Consider the following 27,394-nt stretch of genomic DNA (forward strand, 5'->3'; position numbering starts at 1 on the left):
CCGGAAACCTACAGATAATAGGGCACTGGTCAAGGTAGCGAACTAATTCCGAGAAGCTTGTTTAAGGCCATAAAGGGACTTGTTAAGCTTGCAATAGCGAGTCTCCCCCTGTTTGCCATAACCGGGAGGCTGACGTATGTAAACGTCCTCATGAAGTGCACCATGGAGAAATGCATTATTAACATCGAGTTGGCGGAGATGCCAACCACGAATAGCAGCAATGGCTAGAAGATTGCGAACAGTAACGAGCTTAGCGACCGGTGCAAAGGTGTCCGTATAGTCCAACCCTTCCTATTGAGTGTATCCCTTAGCAATGAGAAGTGCTTTGTAGCGCTCAATTGTACCATCAACTTCGTGTTTAACCTTGTAGATCCATTTGCAACCGATTAGAGATTTACCTATAGGAAGAGGCTGCAAAGACCAAATGTTATTCTACTCAAGAGCGGAAATTTCCGCCTCCATATAGCCGTTTGCCAGTGGGGATATTGTTTGGCATCATGGTAGGAGGTGGGTTCATGAGTGGAAGAGATGGCACTAAGGAAAGCAAAATGGTTAGACGAAAAATTTGAATAGGATAATGTAGCAGTGATAGGGTAAGGGACAATACCTGTCACTAATGGGATGAGAGAGCGGGAACCTTGTGAAGAACCTACAGCAAAACAGATGTAGTCATTTAAACGTAAAGGACGTGTGTGTTCTCTAACCGAACGCCAAGGAGAACTAGGGGAGCATAGTCGGCAGGAATGGGCTCGGGAGGTGAGGAGGGGTTAGAAGGAGTGACGGGAGGAGGGGAGGTTGGAGGGGTGGGGGGAAGGGGAGATGGTGGGGCGGCGGCCGGCGATGGAGGAAAAGGGAGAGGGATATCGGGGGTGGGGAGGGGAATAACAGAAGGAGTGGTAGTGGAGAGGGGTGTGGGTTGATAAGGAAAAATAGATTCATGGAAAACTGCATTACGAGAGACAAATTGTTTCTGAGTGGTAAGGTAAAAAACACGGTACCCTTTTTGACCGTAGGGATAGCCCACAAAAACACATCGGATGGCACGAGGATCAAACTTGGTTTGGCCAGGTGCATGGTTATGGGCGTAATAGAGACAACAAAAAAAATGCAAAGGTGATCATAATGGGGAGGGGAACCAAAAAGGAGTTCATGAGGGGATTTGCCATGAAGAGTGGGGGTGGGAATGCGGTTGATGAGGTAGGCGGCGGTAAGAATATAGTCACCCTAAAAACGTAATAGGAGATGGGCTTGGAAACGTAATGCACGGGCAACTTCTAGAAGATGGTGGTGCTTGCATTTGGCAACTCCATTCTGTTGGGGAGTGCCAACACAAGAATGTTGGTGAATGGTACCATTGGTAGAGAAGAAAAGTTGCATGGTTGAGAGAAAAATTCCAGCCCGTTATCAGTCCGGATACATTTTATTTTGATGTTGAATTGAGTGTGCACCATAGAGAAAAAATTAATGAGAATGGTATATGTTTTAGATTTGTGGCGCATCAAATAAGTCCAAACACAACGCAAAAAATCATCAACAATGGTGAGGAAAATATGCAGACTTATTTTATTAATGTAAGAGACGATTACAGAGAGAATTACAAAGAGAATTTATAGATTTACAAATACAAATCTAGAGCATGCGGGAATAAATAGAATATAGAAAGAGTAGTTTCAATAGGAAACCTATTACCGCATGCAAGAGTTTGAATGAGGAAAGGAAGCTAAAAAAAATAAACACTAAAAGTGTGAAATGGAAGGCAACGATCTCCTCCACTAGATTTGATCTGCTAATACTATTAAAGCCTAAAGATATTGCAATACGTGACGAATCCTCGATTACGACTTTATACACTCATAGACTTAAAAATGGGCTAAGCTCTCCACACACGCCTAAAATCATGCCATACATAAGAAAATATGCCAAAGAACTAAAGCTAGCTTGTTTCTTTATAAGATTGATGATAAACTGATCCATTATCTAGGTTAAAACTAAGATTGTATCAATAGATTACAACATAAAAATACATCAATCTGAAAATTCAGCAATACTTACGTACTAACTAACATTGGGAAATAGTTTTTCTTACACTTGTGATGATGGAGGATGGAGTCTAGGATTTTCTGATTCTGGAGTTTGATTGCTTTTCTTGTTTGCTTTGAGCTCACCATAGAAATAGGAAGCGAAACCCCATAATGACAGGGCGAGAGAAATTCCCTTCTCAGCTTTGAACGACTCTTGGAAAAAGAAAACGGCTAAGACCTCTGTGATTGGTAGTAGAGTGGTAATTATGATAGCAGCAAGTAATGAAGAACCATAAAAAATGACACCAATTGCTCCTAAGAAGAAGAACTGCCAAATGATTGCACTAAATACCACCACCAAATAGTACTTGGCTTCCCCAAGTTCATACTCTCTTGCCTCTCTTGGAATAACCTGACAATTAGACAATGTAACATTAGCCACAAAAAAGAGTTAAAAAAATATATTACGAGTGATTAACCCTTTAATTCAATTGTTTTTTGACGGGTCCCACCCCCCTTGAGGGGAGGGAAACTTAATCCTAATGAGATTGTAACCTTACTCCTTTTTTGTCTATTTTTATTTTCAAAATTCATTTTAGCTTTTTTTTTTGTCCATTTTTATTATTAAAAATCATTTTAGCTTAGAAATAAGATTGTAACCTTACCCATATATCCGGTTTAAGTTGAAAGTCACTTATCATTAGGTCATTTTAAAAAGTTGTTGTTGTCCATATGTAATGACAAGATTATCCCTACATTAAATAACTTTTGGGAATTAAACATGGGCAAAAAAGTAAGATGACAACTTCTTAGTTCACATACTTCTTAGAACGTTGCCTGGTCGAGTAGCACAATCCCTGAAACACAATTCGTAGTCTCAGATCGAATCACTCGATTTTGGTTGGCTAGGATCGGTATTGGCCGAGACCAATCCCGGTATTGATCTGATCCACTTGTACAGACAGGTAAAAAGGTAAAACAAAAAATTGGGCTTTTACAAGAAAACATAGGTAAAAGTATCATATTTGTCCGAGTTTGGCCGATCCCAATCCAATCCAACCGATACGAGATTACGAACCTTGCCATTAAATAATCACCCCATCCCCACTCGTACAAAATGAAAAATTCTCCTAATCGATAGCCCTGCATGTGCATTCTTTCATTGGACCCCACGCTAGTGCAAGGCCACACACATATGTGTAGAGAGAGAAAGAGAGAGAGGGAGAGAGAGAGAGAGAGAGAGAGAGAGAGATCTTCTAGATTTATGTAATTGGGTCAGATTCAGAACTTGAATTGGTGGTTAAACGTCAGGTTTAGTTTAGTTTTTAGCTGAACTTCTGCATCCACAAAACCACAAGAATCTACCAAAAAACGAACCTCGATCATGGCCTTTGGGATTTGAGCAGGGTGTTTGATTCTTTATGAAGGTGATTGGTAAAAAATCTTAGAATATACAACTTTTGTGCGAACTCAAGAGACAACTGCGAATTTAGCCAAAAGAAAGGGAAAAAAAAAAGAGAAAAAAAAGAGAAGAGAACTACGAATTTGATTGAGTTTCCTTGAAAGCGTAGCTAATGAAATGGAATCTTTCAATTGTAATTTTAGCAAAACGAGGGAGGATAAAATAAGGAATGATCATATCAGAGCGGGTTTGAGAGTAGCTAAATCTGATACATGATAAGCTGTGAGAACGTTAATTGATATAGCATAGTCATGTGCAACAGAGGCCTTGGGATACGTCAATACGGAGGAGTGACTTAATTCAAATTGAAGGATTTAAAAGAAGCAAAGGCAAGCTTAATCATAAGATAATTAGTGAGTAAAGAAGCAAGGGCAGGTTTAGATAACTTAGGCCTAGCTTGTATCACGTATGACTTCAAATAAAGTTGATTGGAGAACAAGGATTTATGTAGCAAACCTCATTTAGTTGGGATAAGACTATTATGTTGCTATTGTTGTATTAAACTCTAGCTCAGTTGGCTGGAGGCATTGCTAGTTGAGTGCATGCTCCCCAGATGATCAAGGGATCGAATCTGCTGAATTGCATATTGTGCCAAAAAAGGCACCTCCTCCCCCTCCCCTTCCCATAGAACCTTTGTGTTGACACATGATCATGAAATCTAATAAATTGAATTTCATGATCAATGGTCAAGAATATATAAAAAGTTCAAGAAATAAAAAAGGAAAATTTTTTTTTTTTGAGACCCAATCAAACCGTAACATGGAGAATATTACAGTCAACAAAGGCTAAGTTTTGGGTGGCAAAGGTATAGGGTAGTCAGGTAGGGTGGATATTACAGGGTTTCCACTTCATTTGTCATTCAATTATTATTAGGACAAAAGATCTCTACTTGGTGGTGTTTTCTATTATTATTTTTTTAAATCTTCCTCCTAGTCCAATAATCTAACATAAACTTGATCTCATAGTTCTACTTTTTTTTTAAAAAGACAAAAAAAAAGGTTCTATACCAATGAACATTCTTGTTGGCCATCAAAATTTGGCAAGAAAGAAACATATAAAAGGAGAAAAAAGACGTCGGTAGAGATGAACTTAGGATATTCTTAGATACGGTTGGTTTGAAGTTTTAAATAGTAATCAAACAAGAGGCAAGTAGTCTAAAGTGGTAGTGACAATATCTAGAATTCAGACGAACCATGGGATTTTATTGGGGGTGATATGATTAAGCTTAATATATCTACCGTATCATTTGATTATGACTTGCTTAATTGGCCTTTTCCGTTGGAATCATGACACAGTGACACCATGATGATCACGTGGGTTTCGATCCTTTCTGTCTATCAGATTCACTTTCATATCTCCCCCACCTCAGAATATGAAAAACTTACTACCACTTGAACATATGATCGATTTAGGTATTTGGCGGGTCTGGAAGGGGGTAGGACATGCATTTTATGGCCGGTAATGCCTTTGATCGAATGACCGGTAATAGAGTTGTAATGCACATTGGAAGAGAGAGAGTTAAATGGGATTTTCGTCTTTTCAAGTGCAGCAATGGAATTTTTTTCCTCTCAGGTTTCTGTCCGGTCAGGTTTGTAGGTTTCTCTCATAGAGAGGGCAAAAGTGACAACCTCACCCCACCTGGGTAGTGTGTTCGGGCAGGGGGTGAGGTAGTCATTTCCGGCCTCCTATGAGAGGAACCTATGAACCTGGCCGGGTAGGACACCTGAGAGGAGTTAGATTCGCAGTAATGCACCACACTTAAGAATTCAACCGTAAAAACATGGCAGTTGCATCTTTTTATCCTTTTAAGTGTTGAGTAGACGGTTGGATTCTCAAATGAGGTGCACTGGACAGTGCGATCAGTCTATCACACTTGAGAAGATAAAATCCTAAATTTCCTAGGTGGAGGGACATCCAGGTGTATAAGGGGGGCCATAGAATAGTTAGTAGCTAGTATGGGACTAAATTCCCAACACTCTTGCACATGTAGCAATACGTACTACAACATGTGAATACGGTGAAAATCCGCTCTGATACCATGTAAAGGGAAGGACAACGTCGATGTATACACAGAGAGAGAGAGAGAGAGAGAGAGAGTACCTCGAAGTCTTTGGTGACGAGCATCCCTATTGTGCAGAAAAGAGTTGCAAAGATGGAAATAACTAACTGCATCTCCATAACGAGAGAGAAGGTAATGGTCGGTCTGGCTTTCTTGTAAGTGAGCTCCACCATGGGCAGAACCAGCCCATACAACGCTGCCGCCGAGATGGTCATGAGAAAACCTATCAGATACTGCTTATTGGACTCATTAGCCGGGCGGTCACCGCTCGTATGGAGAGCGAGTACCACCGCGGCCACCGTTAATAAAGCAATGGAGTTGATAGAGTAAGGGGTGAACCTTTGCCTAACCAGAAGAAAAGCAAAGAATGCAGTGAAGGCCAGCTGAGTTGCAATTATAAGGGAAGCAGTGGAAACAGGTAAACAGGACACGCCGTAGGAATAGAAGTAGTCATCCAATCCAGTGAGGACGCCGATGACGGCGCAGGCTATGAAGATGAAGGGCTTCATGAAGAAGAGTCTCGTGGCATCAGGTGAATCTCCTCTTCCCTTGCTACGGCGGCGATACAAGTAAGAAGCCGCCAAAGGGAATAGAAGGACAGGCCAACCACCCGTCTCCAACCAGCTTGAGAACCAAATTCGTTTGCCACCGCGCACGAAGTAGAGCCGTAGTAGAAGGGGTCCGCCACAGTTGCCGATGCCCAACATGGCACAGTTTAGCAGGAGGAGGCTTCTTTTGAGGGCTTTCTTTATCTTTGCATCCTCTTTCTTGACCATCTCTTGGTGGCTAATAACCTCCATACCAGGCTCCATCTCCATGGCAATGGCTAGCCGGGGGAGAGAGAGAGAGAGAGAGAGAGAATTAATTGAGAGAGCACAAGTTGAAATTGCAACTAAAATATAATTTATTTGAGGAAAACGCAACTAAACTTTTGGGAATAGAGACCACTCACTAAAATGCCAAATTAAGGTGGCTTGGATCATGGATGGTGCTTGGGGGAATCTCGATTTTGATATAATTAAGAGGTAATGTGATGAGATTGAGTTGAAAGATTGATGCCCTTTTTTTCTTTTTTCTTTTTTTTTAAATGTTTCTTGGGTAATCAAAATGAGAATTGAGACTTGAGATTTTGTTTGATTGTAGAACCGTTTCTATCACACTTAATCCATTGACGCCCACTTGCTGTCTTTCTTTCGTATGGGATATGGTACGGTTGCCTTCTCTTGCCGTGGCTGGTTAAAACTTGTGGACCAGAGTTAGTATTCATGTTCTTTATAAAAACACCACCATAGAAGAAGGCACAGTTTTGGTACTCTTTAGCAGACTAACGCAGTGTTGTTCGGTACGCATTCTTGGGTGATAAAAATAGTTGTTTATATCTTCTGAGAATGTGAAATTGGCTTAGAATACATTCCAAGAATGCATACTAGGAGTCAAACATGGCCGGGTTGGGCCTGGTTTTTTAATACCCTATCCAAACCCTGAGTCTCTTAGCTCAACCCAAGCCCAACTCGGCCCTAAGTCGGGTTAAGATATCTCAGCCCAGGCCCAATCCTGTCCGACTCAGCCCAGCCCAACCCGACCCTGATTGACCCTGATCAAGTCTGGTTTGGCCGGGTTGGCCCTAATTGATCCTGATTTTTTTGTCATTTACTTCGTCCTAACGTTAAAAAAATGAGACACATGTGAATGGGTATTGGTTTGTTTCATACTTCATTGGCTATTAGACTTTTCTTTGGATTAAAAAACATAGCCCTCTCTTAAAATTGTAAATATTTTTGTTCAATAGATAATTAGCTTTTTTAATGGTAAACAAATAGATAATTAAATACTAGACAAAAATTACAAAATGTAAACAATAAATTGTAAAGCATAACGTAACCCAAGGCCGGGCCAAGCTGGGTTGGGCTTAGCCCGAGGCCTCAACCCTGGCCCAACCTGATTCTGACCCAGGGCCTGAAAATTTCAACCCTAATCCGCCCTCAAGGTTGAAAAATCTAGCACAAACCCTGTTTGGGCTCAGGGCAAGCTCAAGCCGACAGGGCCAAATTTATATCCCTAATGCATACCAAACACCTCCTATTGCAGTAGTCTCGTTCTATTAATCTATTCTACCAATTTGAGGAAGATGATTCTAAAATGCTTGGGTTTCTATAAGTTTTATCACCAGGTGATTCAATCATTCAATCTTTAAAAAATAAATTATCATTAATACTAGGAGTGTGTGTTTATCTCTCTCCTCCTCAAAATAAGGGGCATATGTGTCTTTTCATATGGGGAGGAGAAATATAAACTCAGGGAATGCTGGCCTAGGCCACACTCTCGGACAAAGTTCATTTTCCCTATTTTCTCATACATTTCAGGAAGTATAATATGAGGGAGCCCATAGACTTCATAGACCATACCTTCCCCTTTGCCTCTACCATAGGCTCTAAACTTGTAAACTGATCTCTTAGCAAAAAACTTGTAAACTGATCTGAACAAAAAGAACGCTAACAGGGATCATGTCATAGATCAATTATTAAGGTTTCATATTCAAGTTCAAGTGACTCATCATTAATGTCTCTGTGGGTATTGGACTATGGTTATCTAATTATGGAACAGGATTGTGTGGTGACCCAAATAAGGTTTAATCATATTTTTTTGTTTTTGTTTTTGGATGCAAAGTACAAGACCCACTAGGGGTCAGACAAAGACACGAGGGGCCTAGACAAAGACCCACACAAGGGGCCCAATAAGCCTACTTATTCAAACTACAACTACTACAACTATATAGAAGGATGCGGTGTAGGAGGGTACGAACGAATCCAGATCCTCTCCAATGACATTTAACTAGGAGAGTCGATCTAACACCATCCATAGGTGTTAAATCGACTCTGATGGTTAAATGTCATTGGAGAGGATCCGGGCTCGGTCGAACATCTGTCTTTGGATTTACTGTTAGACAAATAATAAGATGGGCAAAAATATAAGACTCATCTGTTTTGTATGGCAGTTTGTATGTCACTGACATATCCTCGTATAAGTTGGAGAAGGGATTGATAGCACCAATATCATCCTTTTGTATGATTTGAATCAATAAATTTATACTTGAGTTGAGTCGTACTAATCTACTGTCCAAGATAAAAACAACTCCAATCACAAATAGTAGCATTCCAAGTCTGATTACAAATAGGAAATATTTTAAGGTAATATTCACTAATTCATTGACAAAGATACACTACTGTTGCATCAAGAAATCCTTCGATGGTCCCTCGAGTGTCGTAACCTGTAAAAGGACCAGGGTGACAAAGGAGAACCGGTGTGGTTCCGGCCTAGGACTCTCCGATGTCTAAGTTAGATATCTCTGAGCAAACAGACGAATGAATAGAATTCAAGATGCCTCGATGGGCTAGCGTACCTTCCCTTTTATAGTGGAGTGTGGCGGTGTGGAGAGTCCTTGGGTAGCAGGGCTCTTCCTTGGTTGGTGGTCTCCCTAAGGGAGGTAGTGTTCCAGTAGCGTTGATGTCCTTAGTAGATAGACGCTTGTGCGTGGTGATAAGATCTTTAATGTTTGAGTACGTCAGGATGATGTGACTCGTAGGCGGTGGCCTATAGTCCTTGAGACGGTGCGTGTCTTGTTGATGGCCGCGGTAGTGGTCTAGTTTTAGATCAGGTCTACATCCGAGTCCGCTCTGTACCCGAGGTCCACACCCGCAGGGCCGCTCCTGGTGAGGCCGCTCCTGATGAGGCCGCTCCTGATGAGGCCGCGCCTGCGAGGCCGCTCCTGGTGAGGCCACGCCTGGTGAGGTCGCCCCTGGAGACTGCGCCTGTGAGGCCGCGCCTGTGAGGTTGCGCCTGGAGGCTGCGCATGTGAGGCCGCGCCTGTGAGGTAGCACCTGTGTGGTCACGCCTGGTGAGGCCGCGCCTGTGAGGTTGGGCCTAGTGAGGCCACGCCTGTGAGGCCGCGCCCGTGAGGTCGATCCTATGAGTGTGTTTACGGTTCATGTCTGAGCTGGTCCTCCTCCGGGCCTGGGACGGCCCACCCCTTAGACCTAGACACGTGGCGGCTCCCGATTGATCAGTACAATTTTGAGTTTATCATTTGCCCCTTACTCTCTTGGAACGGAGTGTTCAAGAGAGTAAAGTTTTCATATGGTGAGGGGCTTGTCACGAATAAGCTTCTCTTGAAGGGTGTACCTGTGAGTCCTCTGGTGAAGTGGGAGAGGTCATGGGTTCCAACCCCTCTCTTTACACCTTTTTGTTTATTTTTTGGTAGGTATATATCTCCTTTCCTCTCTCTTCCTATTTCACTTTTCACTTCTTACTTTCTCTCATCATCTCTTTCTTGTCTTTTGCTTTTCACCTTTTCTGCTTTTCTGAAACCTTTTCTCTTCCTTGCATTTAGCCTTGGTTTTTTGTGCCCCCCCAAGTGTTTGCTTTTGAGTGGCTAAGGATGGTGTGACCTCTTGTTGGTCTTCTTGTTCTCTCTTGGCCATTGGCTTTTGCTTGGCTTGGTAGCTTACCTACTATTGCCTTTGGTGCATGTCATTGCTTGTGTCTTGACGTCACGCTTGTCGTGGCCACGCTCAAAGCCTGTGCCTGTTCGAGGTCTCACCTGAGGTTGTGCCCCGTCCGAGTCCGTGCTTGAGGTAGCGCCCGTCCGAGACCGCGCCTAGTTGAGGTGTGGAAGCCTTCTTCTCTGTCATAATTTTTTTTTTTAATCCCTCTCATGGATTTGCTGGTTGATTGTTGCAGCTTGTCTTTTCCCTTCCAGCGCTAGCCACTTGCCTTTGGGAGATTACTCTCTCAGTAAGTAATATACTCCATTATTGTCATGTCGTCTTCTAGTGATTCTGATCTTGCCACGGTCGTGGTTGGGTCCTCTGAGGAGCCTTCCTCGGGGTCGCCTTGCTCTGTGGGTACCCCGCCCTTACTGCCTTCCCCTACTGCTAGTGATGGGGAAGAGGGACCTTCCAGCGACCCTAGACTTAGCAGAGGTCCTAGTACTTCTGGGGCGACGCCTTCTACCGTTGACCTTGCTAGTAGGTCGGGTCATATCCCCAGTGTCATGACCCCCTCAAATTTGGCCTCCCTTCTCGAGGAGTTCCATATTCCTTCTAAGATCGTACTTCGTATCCCCGGGCCCAATGATCGTGCCTTCTCTCATTGAGCGGAGGAGATCTATCTTTATCGCATTTTCTTCTCCAATGGCCTTCGCTTTCCTGTTTTCCGTTTTGTCGAGTTGGTGTTAGACCATTGGCATCTCACCCCCGGGTAGATATTGCCCAACTCCTTAAGGGTTATTTTGGGCTTTTATGTGTTCTTTGCTCGGATGGGGCGTGCCGCCACTGTTCCCCTGTTCTCGCACTTTTACATGTTGAAGAAGGGGGATGATGGATGTTACCACTTTGCTCGTCATGTCCTCAAGGGACCCTATGCCAATTTTGAGCTCTTTGAGGGGATCACTAGTTCAGTGAAGTGTTGGAGGGATCGCTTCTTTTTTGCTACGATCCCCCGATGTTCGCTGCGGACTACCTGGGAGGTTATTGACCTCAAGAGGGTCAATCTTGGTCTTGAGTTGAGTGATTTCGAGGGCGACTCCCTCAAGTGATGTCTGGGACATGATCCATTCAACGTCTAGGAGCTGGACTCGGAGGCCTTCCTGTACCTTTGGAAGCTGAGTCCTGGTAAGATTATTGACCTCTGTACTCGATCTTTATGCTTGTATCTTTCTCTTGGTGTATTCGTCGTTGACCTTGTCTGTTGTCTTTGTCTGGTGTGGCTATGCAGTGGACCTGCGACCAGATATTGGCGTCTTCCATGCCAACCTATTGAGGAGAGCTGCTCAGGGTGGTTCGTCTACTGGTGCCGCAGGTGCAGGTGCTCCCGCGATCCCTAGACCTTCTTCTGTTGTAGCTGTCGGTGCCAAGCGCAAGGGGTGTCCCGACACATCTAGTACTACGAGGACCTCTGTACGGGTTAGGCTCCTGCGATCGAGTCCTGTTGCTGCTGCACCAAGGCCTTCTACTCCCCCAGTCGCCGCAGTGCAGGGGGTGGCTTCTTCTTCCAGTGTGACTGCCGATCTACCGCCTCCATCTCCTTTGGTACTTCCCTGGGAGCTCTAGGAGGGCGCGGTCTTGACTTATTGTGGTGTATCTCGAGAGTGGCTGGACCTAGGGAGGCTTCCCGTCGAGCGTACGGCCTTACAGAGGATGAGTTATTCGGTTTTGGTGCAGTCCCTTTATCAGGACATGGCTTTGGTGAGTCATACCTTTCAATCCGTTACTTCTCATGTTATTGTGTGTCAGAGGGATTCTAATGATCTTGATGTTGGTAGGATCAGCATCATACTACGGAGGCGGTACTCTGTCTCGAGCTTTTTGCCTTTCAGGAGATCCAGTAGACTTAGAGGCTGCGTAGCATGGAGAGGGAGCTCCAGGAGCACAAGGTCACCCTCGAGGAGGCCGCCATTCATGAGAGGAGGGCAGTCGATGAGCTCAGGATCACATCTTCTCAGAGCGCGACTAGGGAGGCCGAGAGTTTCGCTAGGATCTGCGCTTTGGAGGAGGAGCTCCGAGGTTTAAGGCAGAGTCAGGAGGCAGAGTTGGTCGAGGTTGGTAGGTGAGCCGTGGCGGAGTATCAGAAGCCTTCGGAGCTCATGGATCTGTTCTATGAGGAGAACCAGGGGATATATGATGCGGGGATCCAGGACTTGGCCTCCTACGTTCTTGAGGAGACCCCTGGTTATGGCTTCTCTTGATTCATAGGAGCTGCGGCATTGACCTCAGTTGTTGTTGCGGCCATCGATGTCCCCACGGGGGAGAGCACTGTGGTGCCTGAGGAGGGCGTTACCCGGCCTGATGATGGTAGTGTTCCTGCCGAGGAGGGGGTGGCACGGCCGCCTGAGGTTGAGATGGCATCTCCTCCCGAGGAGGATGTGACTCCCCCAACGGAGGCTTCTTGACTTTTTGGATACCTGTTATGTCGAACATGTAGATTTTAAATCTTTGAGTTGTAATTACTGTGACCTTCTTCACTTATTATGTGTAGTTACATTCTTATCTTCTTCGAGTATTGTTCCTTGTGATTGATGTGTATGGTCTATCATCTTCATATTGCTTTGATGGTTCTAGGACCTTGGACCTTGATGGTCTACAGACCTTGGTGGTCTGCGGACCCTGGTGGTCTATGGACTTTGGTGGCATTGTGCCTTGGTGGTCTACGGACCTTGGTGATGCACGGACCTTGGTGGCATTACGCCTTGGTGGTCTACGGACCTTGGTGTGGTGGAAGTGATTTGATTGATGTGTAGTAGGAGTAGACGAGTATATCCCAAATCAACTATTTACTTCAAATCATCTTGAAAAAAATTTCAAATTATCCTTGAAAACTGTACTGTATTGTACCATGGTTGACGTCCGTCTATGTTACTGCTACTGCTACTACTACTACTGCTACTGCTACTGTTATACCCGTACCCCGGGATATAATTAAATATCATTTCTTCTCGTGACGTGTAGATACCGCTGCCATGTATCTTTGGTGACTGTTCTCCATGATGGTCAAACCTAGCTACAAAATCGTTGACCACAAGACGGGTTTGCCTGTGGAGGAAAGATTCCTCAACCGCCGATGGGGAAAGTTCGTTGACGGCGACTTCGTCGACTACCCTCCAAGTACCAGCCGGAAGCGAGGAGTTGGAGAGAGCATCCTGGACCGTCACCTCGGTTGGATAATTCTTTCGGTGATGAGCTTAGCATTGCCGTGGCGAAGCTGTTCGGGTCATGGGTAATAAACCATGACAGGGGAAAAGTAAGTTCTAGCCTCAAGACTTATTAATTATTCTTCCCTTGGTAACCTCGAAGTGCGGGTCCGGGCTTGAACCGCTCGAGCTATTTCATGAGAGAAGGGAATAATTTAAGTTCGGGTCCCACGTACCTTTAGGAAGTACATTGGGGACTTATACCCATCTCATATGAACCCATCTAAGAATGGGCTTTTCCTAATTAAAGTTGTGGGCAGGCCCATTTAACCTATTGACCCAATGATGGGTTATTCCATCCACTTACCCACATAGAACTAATGGGTTGGCCCCATTAAGCCTCATGACCCATTTGTCTAGAGGTACCCAAATACCCATTTATTATAAATGAGTCCATGAGGGAGAGAGAGAACATTACTTCTCCTTCATCATTCTCTTCTACCCTAAATCGTGGAGGAGAGAAAGAGGAGAGAAAGAGGAAGAGGAAGGTGAAGAGGCTTGGAGGAAGGTGGAGACCCCATCTCTTGGGCCATAAATCGTGGAGCTCTCTCATCTTGGGGGTAGGTAAGCTATTGAAGCTTCTTCCTTCTTCTATTTTGGATTTTAAAAGGGGTTGGGTAATGGGAGAGATTGACCTAGATCTCTCTTGGAACCTAGGGAGTCGATGGAGCATTAAAGCCCAAGCTATGGTGGAGTTATTTCACTCCATTATGAGCTCTAATGTAAGGGTTCTCATTGCCATTTGAGAGATTTAAGGTTGGACCCTAATGAGCTTAGGATGGAGTTTCCTAGAAGTTCTTGTGCTTTAAAACCACTTGAAAATGGGGTCTTTGGAGGGAATCCTTCGGATTTTGGACCTGAAGGTGTGAGGGTTTACATGTGGTTTCGGACTGCAAGAAACCACCCCAAATTACCTTCCCGAGAAGGCCCTGTGAAGCTCGGATTTACACTCGGTTTCAGTTTTTGAAACCACATCCGCATCCGACCTTGACTAAAATTGTCACGAGCCCTGTGAAGCTCGGATTTACACTCGGTTTTGATTTTGAAACCACACATGCATCCGACCTTGACTAAAACGCTCCGAACCCCGGTTTCCTAGGATTTACATGTGGTTGGAATTTGGGCATGAAACCACTCCCGCAACCACTTTGTTTCGAAACCTTATACTTAAGTGATTATGGGAGACCTTTTGGGGATCCTTTCCCTTCGCTCATTTAACCTTATTTCACTCTTTGTTTAGGTTAATATATTCATCTTGTGGCTTATTGCTTGATCGAGGCGACAAGCGATAATCTTGGTGCTTGGCGTATACGTAGTGAGTGGGTTTGGTTGTTTGGGCTTGTTATTATTATTGCACTATATATTATGTACTCATTATAATTAATAACCATGTTTGCGCATATTGCATAATTTTATATCTATTTGTTATAATGATGATTGGTAATGTTGTACCTTGATGGGTCTCGTGCGGTGGGTACGGTGCAGAACCCCGAACACTATATACATTTATGAAGAAATTATGTTGAATGTCATGTTGAATCTGTATGCGCCGTGCCGTCTTGGTAACCGGGCACTAAACCGGATGAAAAGTTGATGCGCCCGGATTACCTCTCGGGACGATAGGACTTGCATGTAGTATATTGTGGCTAGGATTTCACACCCTTATGCTACGACCCTTACCAACAGGGGTTTAGGTGTTGGGTAATCGATTACACCGGATTTCGTGGAGGTGGGAGAGGCCGATCATGGTAGTATTGGTTATCGGGGTGCCTGCCACGAGTGGTCTTGGAGGCTTCGATCGGCGTAGGTCCCACGTGACAATTGAGGTTTCATTGTGGCGATAAGTTAAGTGACCCCACAGTGTCTCCCGAGTTGTCACATGAGCATATGCCATTGACTTAGTTGTTTGTTAGGTGGAAAAATGGACTTAACATGTGCATGCATCATTGGACTATGTGAATTGCGTGTTTGTGCATCCCCATCCCCTCACGGCTCAGTGGAGCTAACCCCTCGTGCGCACACTTTTTAGATTATGATGCGGTGACGGATATCTCGCGGGACTTGGAGTGCAGCCCTCGGGTACGATGAGATTGGTGAGGAGGAACCGGTGGCGTGTTTGAGGAACATGGCGACGGTGTCCTTGCGATGATTGTGCCTACGGGCCGTGAGGATATTCGGGACTCGATCCCTTTTGATTTACTTTTGAGGCTAAGGCCTATGTTGAAATACTTCTGTTATACCATTTTGATAGTTATTAGATGGTCATTGGAAATGTAACTAATTCTTGTATTTATCATCTAGCCTTTGAACATCTTGTAACTATTCGATTTATACGCTTCCTAATACTACGATCCTTGGAATGTAATATTCCTCTTTTCGCATTCTAATATTATATTGTGTTAATATTGGTTATGGTATCATGCGTTGGGACATGTGTCGTGATCCGGGCGGTTTAGTAGGATGACACGCGTCGTCCTAGTCACCCTTTATATGATATTATATTCCTTGTGCGGAATAGGGGCGTGCATCTGCTGGTGACACTACTGCTACTACTCTTACTGATAGTACTTCTTTAGGTGTTCTGAGTTCCAGGTAGGTCTACCTTCTTGCCCCCTGGAGTTTTCAAGCGGCAGGTCCCTGGACGTATCTACTTGGAAACTATGTAAGGTCCTTCCCAGTTGGTAGACAGCTTCCCTTCCTTTCGTGGCTGCGATGCACTTGCTCTCCTTAGGACTAGGTCTCCCTGGTGGAATAGCCTTTCTCTTACTTCTCCATTTCATTCTCTGTTATTTTGGCTAATGGTTTAGCCTCGACCCATTTGGTGAAGTAGTCTATGGCGACCACCAAGTACTTACGGTTCCCTGATGCTGTCGTGAAATTACCTAAGATGTCGACCCCCCACATGGCAAAGGGAATGGGGTTGAGGATCGATGTCAATTTGGTGGCGGGTAGATGGGGTACTGGGGCGAATAATTGACATTGCTCGCAAGCCTTGACATACTGTATTGCTTCATCTTGCATCCGTGGCTAGTAGAACCCCTGACGGAGGACTTTGTAGGTTAGAGCTCGTCTTCCCATGTGGCTTCCGTATATCCCCTCATGAACCTCTGCCAGGGCATACTCGGCTCCCTTGGGTCCTAGGCAACGAAGTAGTGATGCTGTGACCCCCCTCTTATATAGTACTCCTTCCAGGATGGTGTACTTTGCAGTTCTCATCCTTATCTTCCTTACTTCGACCTTGTCTTCTGGTAAAACGTCATTCGATAGGTAGTTGAGTATAGGGTCCATCCAACTAGGCCCCTCCTCAATCTCATTGAACTGCTTCTCCTGATATGTTAGCTCATGTTGTACTTCAACGTAGATGGCATTGGCCAGGTTTTGGAGCTCGTCATTGGCTAGCTTGGATCCGGCATCGACGGTGGCATTCTCAATCCTGGGAACCCAAACCATCTCGAACTTCATGAACTCCCTGATCAATGCTCAAGCACGTTAGATATGACGCCATTCGTTCGACCTTCGCTTCATACTCTCCATTCACCTGGTTCACTACAAGCTGGGAGTCACTCTGGATGGATAGGTGTGTGACTTGGATTGCCCTGACCACCCGGAGTCCCGCCAGTAATGCCTCGTACTCTGCTTCATTATTGGATACTGGGAAGGTGAATCAGAGAGCATACTAGATTCGAAATCCTTCAGGGCTAGTGAGTATGAAGCCAACCCCACTTCCTGCTGCGTTACTCGAACCATCCACGTACATCTCCCACGATCCTCGATCATGCTCCTCTGGTTCTTCTACTTCTGACTCGATCTCAGATAGGTGCATTTGACAACGAAGTTCGCCAGAGCTTGGCCTTTGATGGCAGTTCATGGTTGGAACCTGATGTCATGCTCACTCAACTCTACAGCTCAGGCAATCAATCGTCCAAAGATATCTAGTTTGTGCAGTACCTTCTTTAGGTGTAGGTCGATGAGTACTATGACAGTGTGGGCTTGGAAGTAAGGTTATAGCTTCCTAGCCGCAATCACCAATACGTATGCTACCTTCTCGATCCTTGTGTACCTGGTCTCTACGTTAATTAGGACATGATTGACATAGTAAATGGGTCTCTGTATCTTTGCTTCTTCCTTCAACAGCACTGTGCTCATTGCGACTGGGGTGGCAGCTAAGTAGATCTGCAACTCTCCATTGGGTTCTGGCCGCCCAAGCAGTGGTGGATTCTCCAGGTACTCTTTCAGCTCCTCGAATGCTTTCTGGCACTCCTCTGTGCATGCAAAATTTTTTGGACTTCGAAGGTTTTTCAGTGTCTTAAAGAATGGTAGACACTTGTCTCCTGATCGTGACACGAACCTTGAAAGGGTTGCGATCCTTCCATTCAACCTTTGTACTTCTCTGACCGTCTGAGGTGGTGCCATCTCTTGGATGACCTTGATCTTAGATGGGTTGGTTTCTATTCCATATACTGAGACCATGAACCCTAGGAACTTCCCTGACATTACTCCGAAGGTGCACTTTGCAGGGTTTAGCTTCATATGGTTCCTTCTCAGCACCGTGAACGCTTTCTCTAGGTCCGTCAAGTGTTGGTGGGCTTGGACGCTTTTCACGAGCATGTCATCCATGTACACCTCCATGTTGCATCCAATTTGGTCCTTGAACATCTTGTTGACCATCCTCTAATAGGTGGCTCCTGCATCCTTCAGTCTGAAGGGCATAACACGATAGTAGTAGTTCTCCTTGTCAGTCCGGAATGCGGTATAGGACTCATCATCCTCATGTATGAGGATTTGGTAATACCCAGAGTAAGCGTCCATGAAGCACAGCATTTCATGACCGACGGTTGCATCGATCAACAAGTCAATCCTGGGCAATGGGTACTCATCCTTTGGGCATGTCTTCTTCAAGTCGGTGTAATCGACGCACATTCTCCACTTTCCGTTGGGCTTCGATACCATGACTACATTCATGAGCCAAGTAGGGAACTTCTCTTCTCTGATGAACCCCGATCGACTCAACTTCTCGACTTCTTCCTTGATGGCTGCCTGACGGTCGAGGGTAAAATTCTATCGCTTTTGTTAGACGGACTTCCTGATTGGGTCGATGTGTAGCCGATGCTCTACTATGGATCTAGGTATGCCTGGCCTGTCGGAGGTCGACCATGCAAAGACATCCATGTTGGCTTAGAGGAGGTGTCCCACTTCTTCTTTCTGTTCCTCGTTTAACAACAAGCCAACCTGTACGACCTTGAAAGGGTCATCCTTGCTAAGCGGCCATGGGATGAGGTCCTCCACCGGCCTTCCTCTCTTCTCTATCAGTTGATCTCTCTGGTTGCTGACCAGGTTCTCCATGCACAGTACCATTCCTCGGGTTTTGCCATTATTTTTCTTGACAAAGGTGGCATAGCATTCTCTGGCCTTTTTCTGATCGCCTCGGACCTCGCCCACTCCGTTGTCAGTAGGGAACTTCATCTTTAAGTGGAGTGGTGATACGACCCCTCTAAGGGCTATCAGAGATGGTCGTCCTAAGAGGCCGTTGAATGACACCACGGACCTGATGACCATGATGGTCACCTGTCGTGGATGCTCTCCAAAGGTGACGGGTAGCTCTATAGTACCTCTAATGGAGGCGGTGGCGATTGAGAACCCATGGAGGTAAGTCGGCTCTGGTTTGAGTTGATCGCCCCCAAACCCAAATTTACGATAGGCTTCCAATGAGAGCACATCCACAGATGCCCCTCTATCGATCAGTACCCTGTGCACTAGTCGATTGGCTATCTCCACCTACACTACTAGGGCGTCTTCATGTGGAAAGCTCACACCTTCTAAGTCTGCATCCAAGAAGGAGATGACCGTCTCGGTCTTTCCTACCTTGCTTGGCTTCTCTGCTACTCCTACGAACCTGGCGTGGGCTTTGGCCTTTCTAGTAGACTCTTGTCTTGGTCCTCCAAGTATGGTGAGGATGGGGGTCTCCCTTGGTGCCGCTTGGTTCTGGTACATCTCTCCTCTCTTCTGTGCAGTCTCTCTCCCTATCTCGATCCGCCTTCCTTTCTTCCCTTCTTGGTTCTTCTCTTTCTCGATCACAACCTCGGTCTCCTCGGCCGTCATGTCTTCCTTTTATGTATTTGTTCAAGCTCTCTGCCCTTACAAGGTTCTCTATCTCCCTCTTCAATTGGTAAGACTCTTCTGTGCCATGCTCCTTATCCTTGTGGAAGAGACAGTACTTGTTGGGGTTTCGCTTATCAAGTCTGGCTAGCATGGGTCGCGGCCAACGGATTAGGTCACGATCTTGGATTTATATAAGGATCTGGGACTTGGTGGTGTTTAGAGGTGTGAACGAGAGGCTGCTTGCTCTCTCACTTCTCTTTGGGTGATGATCGGTCCTCCCTGACGGACAATCACCCTTTTCCTGTCGACGTTCGGTCCTCGACCTCTTACTTTCTTTACGGTCATCTGGCGCTGATCTTTTGTTGTCTTGGGGCTTGGCCTCGATCATTTTCTTCCTAGCCTGCAGTACCTCAACCATGTTGGCGAACTCATTATACCATTCCAGAAGCTCCTTCATGGTCCTGGTCTTATAACGTGCCAGATCTTTGATCAAGTCTAGGTCCCTGATACCCCCAGCCAAGGCTGCATGCTGGGTCTGGTCGTCTAAGTCTCGGACCTCCAGGGACTCCTTGGTGAACCTACTGACGTACTCCCTGAGGGACTCCCCAGGGTTCTGTATCACATTCAGTAGATTGATCGTGGTCTTCTTCTGCTTGACACTGCTCTGGAAGCGGGTGACGAACTGCTCGTATAATTCTACGACCGAACCTATCTACCTCGGTCATAGTCTGGAGAACCATGATGTAGCTGCACCCTTGAGGGATGCAGGGAACGCTCGGCAGGAGACCACGTTCGATCCCCCATATAACGTCATCATCCCATTGAAGTAATTGATGTGATCATTAGGGTCCGTGGCTCCACTGTAGAGTTCGAAGGTGGGTAACCTGAACCTGGATGGGAGTGAGGCTGACATGATCTCTTCTGAGAAGGGATGTTGTCCTGGTATCGAGTGTGTCTCACCCTTAGTCTGTTTCTTTAATCCTTCCAGCTTCTCATCCAAATCTTGGAGTCTCTTGTCTAGCTCCTAATCCCGTGACTGTCCCTCACGTCTGGCTGGTCGTTCACTGCGACCTCATTCTCGTCCTCTCCTTGAAGTCCCCTCCCTCCTTGAATGTTGGCGCGATGGTGAAGGGTCACGTAGCGATGAACCTTGACGTGAACGTGAGGGGCTTTCTTCTAGGTAGGTCTGGCTTCACCCTGGTGTATGACTCCCTCCTAGTCGACCTTGGAACATCGACCTCCTGATGGAACCTTCCGGGTTGGGTACCCCGGTCGATATGATGGTGTTCTCCCACGGTCTATTCGTACTGGAAGGTCCGCTGTTCTCCTGGGAGGTTGGGAAGGCTCCCCCTGCTACCTGGTGTTCCTCTCGGACCTATCACCACTGGGAGGTGACCTCCTAGGGCTCTGCTCCTGTCGAGGATCTGTCCTACGACAGTGTGATGTTGCACGCTGCCTCAGGTAGTAGCAAAAGAGTTGTTGGTTATGGAGGATCTGCCGCTACAAGTCATTGATCTGACCCACAGTCACTGGTGCATTAGGATCACGTAATGCCGTACTGGCTCCACAATGACTTCCACGGCTGCTTCGGGGTTGAGGTTGACTACCTCAACCTGTTGGTTATCTGGGACCTCTCGCTCCTGAGAGACATGGTCAGTGGCTCTGCGACGCGAGCTCTCTGGAGGAGGTAATCCGTTCCCCTCCCTCGCAGCATTGTTGGTGGAGGGAGGGATCTTCTTGTCTCGTGGTGCCATTGAGTAATTAGGGAAACAAGCTAGTAGGTACGATGGCTAGCATCGTTCCCACAGACGACGTCAATCTGTTGCTTCAAGAAATCCTTCGATGGTCCCTCGAGTGCCGTGACCTGCAAAAAGACCAGGGTGACAAAGGAGAACCGGTGTGGTTACGGCCTAGGACTCTCCGATGCCTAAGTTAGATCTCTCTGAGCAAACAGACGAATGAATAGAATTCAAGATGCCTCGATGGGCTAGAGTACCATCCCTTTTATAGTGGAGTGTGGTGGTGTGGAGAGTGCTAGTTGATGGCGAATAGTCTTCGCAGTTGATAGAGTCTCTGGGTAGCAGGGCTCTTCCTTGGTTGGTGGTCTCCTTAAGGGAGGTAGTGTTCCAGTAGCGTTGATGTCCTTAGTAGATAGACGTTTGCACGTGGTGATAAGATCTTTGATGTTTGAGTCTGCAGGATGACGTGACTCGTAGGCGGTGGCCTAGAGTCCTTGAGACGGTGCGTGTCTTGTTGATGGTCGAGGTAGTGGTCTAGTTTTAGATTAGGTCTACATCCGAGTCTGCTCCGTACCCGAGGTCCAGACCGACAGGGCCGCTCCTGGTGAGGTCGCGCGTGATGAGGCCACGCCCGTGAGGCCGCGCTTGGTGAGGCCACGCTTAGTGAGGCCGCACCTGGTGAGGCCGTGCCTAGTGAGGCCGCGCCTGTGAGGTCGCGAATGTGTGGTCGCGCCTGGTGAGGCCGCGCCTGGTGAGGCTGCACCTGTGAGGCTGCGCCCGTGAGGCCGATACTGTGAGTGTGTTTGCGGTTCATGTCTGAGCTGGTCCTCCTCCTGGCGTGGGATGGCCCACCCCTTGGACCGGGACACGTGGTGGCTCCCGATTGGACAATACGATTTTGGGTGTATCAACTACGATAGAGAGAAAAATAAAATTTAAGATTGTTTCAAAACAATGTTAGAGAAATATGCAAGATCTCTTCTCTTTATATAAGAGAGAAAGAGACGTTACTAAGAGATGTCTCCAAAAGATGTCTTTTTGCATAAGGCTTGTTTATTAGCCATTCAAACAAGTCTTCCAATAGGCATACTCATTAGCTATTTAGGTGTCTATTAGAAAAAAGACTCAATCTTCTACCATTTATTTTATAAAATAAAATAATATTTTGAATCATTAATTTTAAAATCATTTAAAATTCCAATACTTACGCAGGTCTTCGCAAGCCGGCAGCCGATTGTTGCACCAAAGCACAGGCCCCCAACATGCAATGAAATATCGGTATCAGATCAGTAGTATCGACCATATTGTATTGGTATCGGCCAAGGCTAGTCTGGATGCCTGACCGATCTTGGATCGAAAATTGGTATCAAATCAAGGGTAAAATCATTAAAAAAAGAAAGAAGCTGATTTTTAATGAAAGATAGGGATAAAACCAACCAATCCAGGCTGATATGGGGCCAATCTGGATTGATATCAGCGGAGACCGATACCATCCCAATACCGATATCTCAGTCCCTGGTCCCCTGGTTTGATCAGATATATGTGCTTTACTTCAGATATCCAAGAGAAAATTACATGCTTACCCTCTATTAGGTCCACACTATCTTTACTTCAATGAATTTGTTAAAAGAAGTACGCGCGACAGTAGAGGATCAGGGTCCATTACAAATCTAACAAGAACAGTGGTTGCGGTACTTATGCCCAAGGACAGCCACCGCGTTGTAGAAGACTGGTGTCCGTACTGTGGTACCACCCATACTGTACATCCATATTTCAGCAAGAGTAGGCTTGAGGATTCTACGTACTTCTACTCATACCTGTTCCTCTACGTCGCAAACCCAAATATGCATGCTTCTTACCATCATGGACTTGCATACTTAGAAGTTAGAACCCATTATCCCTTATAACCCAAAGCCCAAAGCCAATCCTCGCTGGCCCTTTCACCCAGCTTTGCTTCCAGTCTGATTTGGGTGAGGATTATTTTCCTCATTGTGATTTTTGCTTTCACTCTCCTTTTTATTTTTTAGTTAAAGCTTCCTCTCTCTCAATTAAAAAAAAAAACACCCACAACGACAAGACTTGCTTCTCTAGGCACAAACAGAAGGTGAAGAACATAGAGGAAGGGAATCTGATTTGACTTCCGCTTATAATGCTCAACGGTACTTGTCCTGTTCATGCAATTTGGAGAACATAGAGGAGCATTTCTAAAAGCAAAAGTGCAAAGGTGTTCCGACAATGAGACAATCTCACCGAAGGTTAGCATTATAAAATTTGAAAGCAACCCCACGGGGCAGTGCAGATGGCAATGGATGACGCCTAAGGAAGCTGAAGGTCTTGAGTTCGATTCCGCCTCCTCCTTTGGGGTCACCCATCTAAGTGAAAATTTCCTGATGAACATGGGGACCTCAGTATCTTCTGGTTCGTGTGTGTTGCAGGGTTGTGCATGAGCCTTGGGAGAATTAGTCAGCCAAAGGCCGAACACCTCCAATTCCCAAAAAAGAAAAAAAATAAAATTGAAAGTAAAATCTTCAAAGCTTTTGTTCTTCTTTTATTTCGTGAGGAAAAAATAAGGTATGCATTTATTTATTTCATTTCGGATTTACCTATTTTAGATTTTCCTGTTTTGTTATGCGCAGGGGCTGATTCCAAAGACTTAAACTCTTCTAGTTGGGCCTTTGGCATTTTGTTAGATGACAAATTTATTTTGGTCAGTGCAGGTTTCATTAAGAATCATGTTTTAGAACCGGAGTAGGTGAGGATAATTAATGGGTTTACTTTTGCTACTAAGAGAGGTGTGAAGCTGAAAGAAGTTTGGGGTGCAGATAACTTTTTGAATGGCCTTCTTCCAACTCCATCCCATTCTCCTTGGCCATACGACCTTCTAACATATTTTTTGCAGATTTCGAAATTGTGTAAATGTACCATTTTTTGAAATATAACAGATGATAGAATATTAACCTGGTTAAAAAACAAAGCTAGACTAGTTGGTACCCAGAAACTTGCTTGTATAGATGAACTATGTACCAATTTGCCATCTATTTAATAATAGAATCTTTTCCTTCTTCATCAAAAATGTTTTTACTATTCACATGTTTAAGTTATTTCTTATTGTTTTGTATATATATATATGGCAAAACGTTTCATCCACAGACGTGTCTGATGCTGTTAGATGGGAATGAGAGACTGTGTATTGTAATTGATCATATCCATCCAACGATCGAAAGCACAATTGTGCATCATGCATGACTCTTATATATACTTGACACTTGCCAATCTTTTGTTAGGAACCTAAAGGAGCAAAAGTGATTACCAAAAAGGTATCTTTAGAATGGAATTGAGTTATGGCACATGAAAAGGTGATATCATAATTTCAATCATATTAATATTTAAAAAATAGTCTGACTGGTTACATGTTAAATGCCAGACTTAGTTTTTTTTTTAAGTGCGATCCCCTTATGGGGAAAAATCTATTAATCCACTCTGGGCAAAACCCTGTTTATAAAGGGAAGCAAATCCTTAGCAAATGAAGATTTTCACGTTCCATTCGTAGGGTAACAAAGAGTCCATTTGGCAATATTAAAGGCATACAAATTCTCGATTCTACCATACTTAAGTTGAACTATAAGTACTTTCGAATGTAATTGTATATTTTCTTGTATTTTCAACAATCCATTTCTTCTTATAAAAGTTTCAATTTTCTTTATATTTTCAAAGCTTTATTTTGTCATTCAGTCAACTTAGTTTTAACTAACACTCGATACATGAGTGACGGACCTTGGTGTCTACCTATTCACAAAATTTCATCTCTAGAGATAGCCTCTAAACTTGATAGACTAAAAAGTTTCTCCTTAATTTTTAATCAAATTAACTTTACCTTATCCTAGATAAAGCATAAAAAAAGAGCAGGACGGGTAGAAAATCTTCAATCCTTAGTTGTTTGAACCTATTTTGGAGCTTAAGGTCAAATCTAATTTAAGATTGGACCTATAGATTTGGGTTGATCAGGTCTACTCTTGGGTTCACGCACACCCTAACTTGAATCTTAGATCAATGAAAGGCTTTTGTATCTTCTAGATAAGGAGAAATTAAACTTGAACTTTTTATTTTTTGGTAAACTAAATTAAACTTGAACTTAAATATATAGATTTAACTCATGTCTGAGTTGGACCCATATTGGGATCCATAATTGGGTGGGCTACTGATCCAATGAAAATATTATTCTTTACATGTGGATCCAATCCATGTTCAACTATTTTACAACGCCAGTTTGGGTGGGCCCATAAATAGTTATATGTATAAAATGACTTGGTAATTCACATATGTACAATGTCATATATAAACTTACCTAAATATACAAATGGATATCCCAAAATATATATGTTTTTTAAGGAAGTAGTTTTCTGTCCTGGAGTGTGGCCTACGCTAGCACTCCCATATATCTATCTCTCTCCTCCTCAAAACAAAGGGGCAGATGTGTCTTTTCGTATGGGGAGGAGAGAGATAGACTCATGGGAGTGCTGGTGTAGGCCACACTCCCGGACAGAGAGTTTGATCCCAAAATTTTAGGATGGACTAAGGCACTCCCCAAAGCCCGTCCCTGCCACCTAACCACCTTTGACTTGGTAATTTTTATTTTTTGGGGGAGGGGGAGGACTGTCTAGGAGCATGGTTCCTACGTCCAAAGACATGATGAGGTGCAATGACTGTCCCACCCGCATGAAACACAAAAATTCCATCCCTATTGATGCTTATAGGAGTTCCCATTGGCCTTAACGTTTGCACAGGGGTCATGTTCCCGAACAGAAAACTCTTCCACCCCCCTCCCCCCCTTTTTTGTTTTTTGGTAGAATAAATGCAACTATATCAGCTCACTTTTGTACATGGGAAACTTTGCTTTGCTCACCAAATTTGCTTGGCTACATCTAATGATCCTGTCCACATGATAAAGGTTCAAATTAATCATTTAGATGGTTGAAATAATCGTTACGAAAGGAAAGTTTTCTTAACTAGCTGTCCAGATCCATGTTGAGATGATAGAATAATTACAACAAGCAGAGAGTTAATCAATTACAACAAGCAGAGATAGATGAACTCATCTGAGATGCAATGAGTTGAAAATTAAGAAAATTCAATCCTACCAAAACCTTACGAGGGAGTTATTGGCTATGACATCAAAACTTGGAATTTTTCTCCTCTCAGGTTCCCTGTTCGGTCAAGTTCGTAGGTTCCTCTCATAGGGAGGTTAGAAATGATGACCTCACCCCACCCGATTAATGTGTTTGGGCAGGGGGTGAGATTGTCATTTTCGACCCCCAATGAGAGGAACCTACAAACCTGACCGGATAGGGAACCTGAGAGGAGTTAAAACAATTTATAAATTTAATATTAATTCAAACAATCTCTTACGGGCTAAATGATCTCTGCCTCGCCGTGTGGCCCCTGCACTAACGTGGGGCTAATGAAATCAATTAAATAGAACGTTACATGATCACGTAGCTTCTGTGCCCAGGCATAGGAGTCCCAAAATATTGTCCTGACCGTTATAAAATTTAAAATTGCAACTACATATGCTCCTACATGTGTTCTCTCTCATTGGCCCCCATGCTACATATATAACCAAACAATGATCTATTAGATAATAAAATATTACATTTTCTCATCTAATCATCATAAGATATTGAGATCATCCATTAGTCGGTGCCAGCTTAAACGTGTTTCGAGTCTAGAGAAAAACAGAAAGGATCGTACTATGTACTAACCACACCCAAACTTTCAAATTTCAGACCTCCGATCGCTACAGGAATTTTTAGGGGTAAGCTAAGCCTCTCACTTTAACAATGATTAAAATTTATAATTTATAATATAACTTATATAATTTAATAATTTTTATGTTATTTAATTGAAGGTATTATTTGTATGGTTCAACGCTCACATGGGCAGATAGAAGAACCAAACAAAACACCTGTCCACGTTTGTTGTTTCTCCATTTTCCCTATTTTTCTAAGATAATATTCCTCCCAACCAATTAGACTTTCGGTTCCCAATTCTTAAGTCTTAACATGCCTAATAAATTAAGCCCTTATATTATTTTTTTTTTAAATTAAAAAAAAAAAAAAAAAAAAAAAAAAACAAAACATCTATTATTATTTAAGAACTAAAAAATTATTTTATCTTACTAATACTAAATCTTGTCGGCTTGTAACATCGGAGACGTTAACGCGGAGATCAGAGTTGGAAAACAGAGGAGTCATAGTAATAATGGAGAAAGTT

General features: G+C 44.3%; 1 protein-coding gene across 1 annotated transcript; it reads right to left on the reverse strand.

Annotated features, from left to right (window-relative positions):
• Positions 1-2,060: 2,060 nt before the first annotated feature.
• LOC122657629 (purine permease 3-like) lies at positions 2,061-6,341 on the reverse strand. Its single transcript, XM_043852390.1, has 2 exons — positions 5,584-6,341; positions 2,061-2,433 (listed from the first exon to the last, which is right to left on the reverse strand). The coding sequence occupies exons 1-2, from the start codon at positions 6,316-6,318 to the stop codon at positions 2,083-2,085; spliced, it is 1,086 nt and encodes a 361-aa protein (XP_043708325.1). The 5' UTR covers positions 6,319-6,341; the 3' UTR covers positions 2,061-2,082.
• Positions 6,342-27,394: the final 21,053 nt, after the last annotated feature.

The sequence above is a fragment of the Telopea speciosissima genome, chromosome 4 (genome assembly GCF_018873765.1).
Source record: "Telopea speciosissima isolate NSW1024214 ecotype Mountain lineage chromosome 4, Tspe_v1, whole genome shotgun sequence".
Lineage (NCBI taxonomy): Eukaryota > Viridiplantae > Streptophyta > Magnoliopsida > Proteales > Proteaceae > Telopea > Telopea speciosissima.

What these genes read in the sequence shown, in the direction of transcription:
- LOC122657629 (XM_043852390.1), bottom strand. Translation starts at nt 6,318, where the DNA reads ATGGTCAAGAAAGAGGATGCAAAGATAAAGAAAGCCCTCAAAAGAAGC. An exon ending in TCGTCACCAAAGACTTCGAG is followed by an intron (nt 2,434 to 5,583) that starts GTACTCTCTCTC and finishes TCTAATTGTCAG; the next exon opens with GTTATTCCAAGAGAGGCAAG.